This window comes from Castor canadensis, chromosome 4 (assembly GCF_047511655.1).
Source record: "Castor canadensis chromosome 4, mCasCan1.hap1v2, whole genome shotgun sequence".
Classification (NCBI taxonomy): Eukaryota; Metazoa; Chordata; class Mammalia; order Rodentia; family Castoridae; genus Castor; species Castor canadensis.
This window is the reverse complement of record NC_133389.1, coordinates 26,206,598-26,212,776: the sequence shown is the minus strand read 5'-3', so window position 1 is coordinate 26,212,776 and position 6,179 is coordinate 26,206,598. Positions and strand designations below refer to the sequence as shown.

At 57.3% G+C, this 6,179-nt stretch overlaps 1 protein-coding gene across 3 annotated transcripts; it reads right to left on the bottom strand.

The window, feature by feature from the left end:
* Nucleotides 1-514: 514 nt before the first annotated feature.
* Cxxc1 (CXXC finger protein 1) lies at nucleotides 515-5,374 on the bottom strand. Of its 3 annotated transcripts, none has more exons than XM_020178181.2 (15): nucleotides 5,224-5,374; nucleotides 4,730-4,848; nucleotides 4,555-4,655; nucleotides 4,164-4,399; nucleotides 3,899-4,075; nucleotides 3,505-3,531; nucleotides 3,182-3,427; nucleotides 2,907-3,026; nucleotides 2,574-2,758; nucleotides 2,086-2,293; nucleotides 1,896-2,006; nucleotides 1,726-1,775; nucleotides 1,435-1,531; nucleotides 1,030-1,182; nucleotides 515-948 (listed from the first exon to the last, which is right to left on the bottom strand). In XM_020178181.2, exons 1-15 carry the CDS (start codon nucleotides 5,224-5,226, stop codon nucleotides 802-804), a joined length of 1,980 nt encoding a protein of 659 aa, XP_020033770.1. In that variant the 5' UTR covers nucleotides 5,227-5,374; the 3' UTR covers nucleotides 515-801. The 3 variants fall into 3 exon arrangements, with proteins under 3 accessions (XP_020033770.1, XP_073925937.1, XP_020033769.2); XM_074069836.1 differs by having other exon boundaries at nucleotides 1,125-1,182; XM_020178180.2 differs by having other exon boundaries at nucleotides 2,919-3,026.
* Nucleotides 5,375-6,179: the final 805 nt, after the last annotated feature.

The window sequence follows — 6,179 nt, the reverse complement described above, 5'->3', positions numbered from 1 at the left end:
AGTCCTAACCTAAGGGGGCGTGGCGGCCTGGCTTGCGCCTGCAGTCTCCGTAGAGTAAGCCGAGGCGGCCTGGGGTTCCGCCTGTGCACTTCCTTTCCCAGCCAACACTCTCCGCCAGGCTCCCCGACGTTTCCCCAGGGCTAGTGTCTTCCTCTTCCCCTCGCCTGATAGACTGGTCCGGCTCGTCCTCGGGAGCCGCGAGGGGGCGGGGCACGCTGCAGGTAAACTGAGGACCTGAGCGAGGGCGTGCCCATTCCCAAAGGAAGGCTGTGCTCTGCAATGAGATGGCGGCAGCGCGGGGGATCCTGCTGTAAGCATACCCCTAAAGCGGTCCTCAGGTCAGGAGGCAGGGAAGCGCTGACCAGACACTACAGCATACAGGTTGTTGGGCTGTACTCGGCGGGCCATGCTCTCAGAGGGGGTCAACTGTACGCACAGCCTCACCTGCACCCCAGCCCCTCTTCCAGGAGTCAGAACCAAAGTTGCAGCTGGAGCAGAGTGAAACCATCGGGACTTATCTTCGTTCTTCAAAATTTTATTAACAAAACCCAGGGGAGGGGGGAGGACAAGGGTGAGTAGACTCCACAGTCCCACCCAGGCACAGAGATCGGAGACAGAGAGACAAACAAGGACAGGAAAATTCTGAGACCCTCTGGTAAGGGCAGATGGGCAGTCAAAAAATGGATAGGCACAGGGAGAAAACTCAGGGGCAGTGGAAGAAACAGATGAATGGAGGAACGGTCAACTGGAGGATCCAGGACCACTCTCCCAACTGGAATGCAGGTTCTGGGCTGGTGAAGCTCAGCGGTCAGCAGTGGAGCGCAGGTCGGTAGTGAGCGGGTCATGCTGGATTGTCTGGTGCAGCATCAGGGCCAGTAACCCTGCCCGGTTTGTCATGGCTGTGCGAACATTGCGCTCCTGCTCAAACAGCTCATCCAGCTTGTACCACTGCCAAGGGAGTAGAAGGAGCTGTGAGAAGTAGTTCCTGAAGGCCATCTGATCCTGGCTACATTCAGCATCAAAACCTACCACCCGCACACGCTCCAAATCCACTTCAGCCCTCCGCAGCTTCTCCCAGCAATAGTGGCGATTACACTGGCGCTTGGGCAGGCGGCAGAAGTCACCTGTGAGCTCAAAGACATCACGAACAAGGGGGCACCCACACACCTCATCAGCTGGCACCTGCAAGGTCAGGTTGGGAGATGATTAGGGGTGGTGAGGGAGGAGGAAGAAGGGAAAACAGGGTAAAGTTCAAGGGAGAATGAAAAGGCAGAAAAAAGGGAAGGAATGTGAGTTGATCAGACAGGGATGGGAAGGAAATAGAAACTGTTAGGAAAAAGAGAAGGAAGAAAGGGAACTGAGGAAGGGAGAGATGGATGTGAAGTATGAGGCAGGGAGGAGCACAGTGGGGGGGAAGTTGAAGGAAAACCTTACTTTGGGGTCCCGTGAGTGCTCAGGACATAGCACCTGGAGCCGCTTACAGTATGTTTTACTTTGAGGATTGTAGACATCACAGAAGAGTCGTGTGGCCCTGGGGATTTGGAGTAGAGAAGGGGATGGGAGAGTCCATGTTTACCCAGGCCCAAAGCTGTAGCCTTAGATGGCTCCTTGACCACCTCAAAGGCCCATGTCCATTTCTTGCCAAATTTCCACAATATTCCATTTCTGACCCTACCCTAATCCTCCCCCCCACCTTCTCTAATCCCATGTGGCACCCTCACTCACCCTTCAATGCGTGTGGGGTACATGGATCCAAAGGAGGTCTGGCTCTCATACTGGGAGGGATAAGCACAAATGGAAGGAACTGTGGATGTGTGCTGTATGCCCTCCCAAGACACCACCCAAACAATACTGACATTCCCACAACATCCATCCCCTCAAGCTAACACCCTGACCTTGGCATAGCAGCGCTCCATATGGCGCAAGGCAACACGTGGGTTGATGGGGTGCCCACAGGAGACACAGAAGATCTGCAGGTCTGTGTCATCACTGTCATTTTCGTTGCTCTGCATGGAGTGGAATGTATGAGGTGGGCAGGAAGGACCAGGCACTGGGCCCTGCCCTGCTGTGACCCTGCTTCCTCACCTCCTCATCCTCACGCACAGCCTGCTGCTTAGCACGCAGAATGATGGCCTCAAGCTCATGGAATCTGCGCTCCATTTCCTGCAGGCGCGTGCGGGCACTCTGCTGCTCACGACGAATGCGTTCAAGCAGCTTCTTGCCGTGCTCTTCAGCAATGCAGGGGCTCTGCTGCCATTGCTGGATACGCTGGGGGAGGATCTCATAGATGCGGCTGCAGGGAAGCAGTGGGTAGGGTGCAGGCAGGGAAGCAACAAAACCAGTAAGTGGCGTGATCAAAGGATAGCACATGGATGGGTGGTGAAAAGGTTAAAATTGAATGGTTGAATAGTAGGAGAGCAGATACTGACTAAATAGTGGATAGATGGATCGACGGGGGTGGGGGTAAATGGTTATGTAGAAAGATGAGTGGTTGACCAAATGGTGTGTAGGTGACTGATAGATATACAAAGGTCTCTACTCTCTACTTCCTGACTCCCCCAAGAAAGACTCACTTGGCTGCCAACTTCATGCCACAGTCATCTGAGCAATACTTGGAGCTGGGCTGGGCAGCGCGCACACAGCCAGGCCCCAGGCACTGCGGTAGTGATGCAGGGTCCTTGGCATCAGCTCTCTCAGGGTGTTTCCATTTGTCCTTGTGTTTCTGCTTCTGTCGATGCCGCTTGTATCTCTCCTCCTTCTGTTGGGCAAGATATGTCAGGTCAGGGTGGAATGAAGTCAACCTCAGCCCGTCTCTCCCTCCATTCTGAACCTTTCTGGCTCTTGCCCCATTCAGCTTCTCCCTCCCTCCCCTGCCCCTTACCCCCACCTCCCCACATGCACTTTACCCTCTCTATCACCTTCTTCTCAGACTTCTTCTCCCGACGCTTCACATGCTTCACTTTCACTGCCCTCTTCCGTAGTGCAGGGTCCAGAAAGGGGGACTCTTCTGTGTCACTCATCCAGGGCTGCAAGCAGGGCATGTACTGACCCAGATGCCTGACTCATGACAACCCCATCATCTACTCAAACTGCTTATAACCCTCTGTGTCTTCTCTCCTCATAGGGTTCTCTGTTCCTATAACCGTTATCCCCCCTGCCCTAGGAGGCTCCTGCTGCTTACTAGGCCATGGTCATCAAAGGCCCCTGCACAGAAGTCCTGATACAGGTCAGGGTCCAGTGGTAGGTCCTCGTCTGAGAGTGGCTCAGGTGTGACTGTAGCTTCAGGTGGCTCCTTGACTACTGATGACACCACTGACCCTTCATCTTCACGGATGCGTCCCAGCTTCTGGGATGGCTGTGGTTGCTGTTGAGTGGGTGGTGGCCGGCGGGGCCTTGGCAAGGACTCTGAGGGCGTCACTGGCGAGAGCTGTAGGGCAGAAGCTCAGGACTGGCCCTGACTGCTCTGCCCATATGCCCTGCCCTGCCCTGGGGGGCTGGACTCACCGAGGAAGGGAAGTACTTGTATGATTCCTGTGTGGGAAGAAAGCACAGGTCAGTCCCCCTAAGAGACAGTGGCTCTGCCCTATCCCTACCCACCTATCATCCCTATCCCTCACCACCAGGACATGCTCACCCTGCCTCTTAAACCCTGACGTGCTTGACCGCTTGCAGACACCTGGCCCCACCAGGGCTGGGGGACAGGTCTCCTGCCACCCCAGCATTCTTGTTCATGTGGCATTCACCTGAACACGTTAGATCCTTGCCACCTGTCTGGGCACAACTGGGCTCTACCCCACCTTCCCCCCCGCCCCACCCCCCATTTCTAGCCACAAACATCCCTACCTGGACTCCCAGTCATATTCCCTACCTGACTCTGCCCAGTTTTGTCCATACTCACCCGGGCCCGCAGCTGACACTGCCGCAGCCGGCACTTCTGCCGAATCTTATTGGGGCCCCCAAACTTCTTCATGTCACGACAGAAGTCACAGTGGCCACAGTCCTCTGTGCGCCGGCAGGCCTCACACTCACCACACATGCGGGCTGACCTTTTGATCTGCTGTTGCTGCTGGTGATGCTAGGACAGATGGTGCCCAGAATAGAAATCAAGAATCCTGTAGGGCCCAAGACTGGACTTTACTCGCCCAAGCACAGCAGCCACTCACCTGGCTAGGTGTGGCCACCAAGGGCTGCGGAGAGGATTTGTGGGGCGAAGCAGAGCCCCGAGCAAGCATGGCCCCAACCCCTGTCCCTGACCCTGCCCGGCGCTGCAGGTCTGGATCGGGGACAGGCCTCTTGCGCCCTCCACCCTCATCCCGGGGCTCACTGCCGTCCCGCTCGCTGCCATCTCGCTCCCGTGACTTTTTGTGCCGATAGCGTATCTCCAGCTTCGGGTCCTTCTCTGTGGGGCGAAGGGTGGCCCGGGGTGGGTTGGCATGGGGGACTGCACGGTCCCAGATCTTCTCTCTCCTCCTCTCCCTCACTGCCCCCCAGGGCAGAGCGGATGGCAGCTCGTCCCGGAGCCCTCCTCCCATGTCCCCGCGGTCGCAGCCTCACCTCGGCACTCCCGACAGTACCACTCGCGGATGGCCTTGGCCATCTTCTCGGTGATCCGGATGCAGTCCCCGTGGAACCATTCGTTGCAGTTGTCGCAGCCGCTGCGGAGGGCCGGAGGAGAGGTGAGGGGCGCGCCCCGGCCCGGCCCGCCCTCGCCACCCTCGCCCGCGCTCACATCATGAAGCAGTTGATGTCGGGCTTGCGGCAGATGCAGTAGATGGGCGCGTTCTCTCCGTTCTCCGACTTGCTGTCCTCCGCGGCGTCGGGAGGTTCGGGGTCCGAGCCCTCGCCCTCCTGAGGAACACCGCGACGGCGGGACACCCGCGTCGGCCGCCGGCCCCGCACGCTCCCCGCGGACCCCATCACTGCACGTCCCAGACTCCCCACCAACGGACGGCTCACCCGCAAACCCCGACAGGCTCCCTGCTGCACTCCCCGCGGGGCCGGCTGTCACCCACAGGCCCTGCACACGGCTCCACCCACCCCGCGCCTGCCACAGCGCCCCTGCACACAAGTCCCAACCGACTGCCCCGACGCCACCGTGCTCTCCACAGACCCCCCAGGCCCACAGACGCGGGTCCGCGCTCACCTCAGACCCTGCGCCTGCCAAGACACCAGCCACAGCCCCACCTCCCGCCACCGCCCCAGCCTCCGGGGCCAGGTACTCACCATGCTCCGCTCCCCTGGCAACCCCACACAGAGACCCCAAAGCAGCACAAACCCCGCGGCGGTTGTAAAGGCGCCCACAGCTACTTCCGCTAGTGCTGGCGCCTCCCGGGCACCGTACTCCTATTCCGCATGCTCAGTACGACGGCTCAGCCGCGAACCAGTACGTCGCCCACCCACAGCCCCGTATGTCACTTGGGCGCCGCCATCTTGGCTAGCAGTCCGTAAGGCAGTGGGGTCCGTACGTTCGTGGGAAGCATGGCCGCGCCTATAAAGTCGCTTTCCCGAGGGCGCCGCCACCTTTGCTTGCAATTCCTTGACGTTTCAGGCAATATGGTCGCCTCTACTTCATGACTTCCACATAGACGCCGTCATCTTGGAATCTGAGTCCATAAAGGAACCAACTCCGTACGTTCCTAGGCGACCCGTGGCAGCGTCCTAATCACTGCCTCCACGAAAGCGCCGCCATCTTGGAAGATGATTCCGTACATTTGGCTGCGTTTAGAGAGAGGTTAGCAGGTACTTCTCCCAAAATTCCACCTGGATCAGGTCTCATTCATTTCTCCATTCGAAATCACTCTCACCTTCTGCTTGTTTCAATGGGACGTGTGCAGTCTGTGTGCCTTACCTTGGTAAAAATAATCAGTCTTCCACCCCTACCTCCCACCTGTTGTTTCCAACTTTACCTGCGTCCATTGTATCACCTTCTCACTCCGTTCTAGTCTTCAGCCAGGTCTTTCTTGCAGGTCACTCTTTCATTCAGCTTATGTAAAAATAATTCTTTTGTTGTGGGAAAATCACCATACCAGCGAGAATAAGACTCAAACCCAGGTAGATGGAGGAAAGGAAGTTTATTACTGTTAGGAAAACGCTGCACACCGCATACAAAGGAGGCTCATGAGAGGTATCTCATATCCAAAGTTTAATAAGCAGGCTGGCTGGCTGAGAAGAAAAAAATG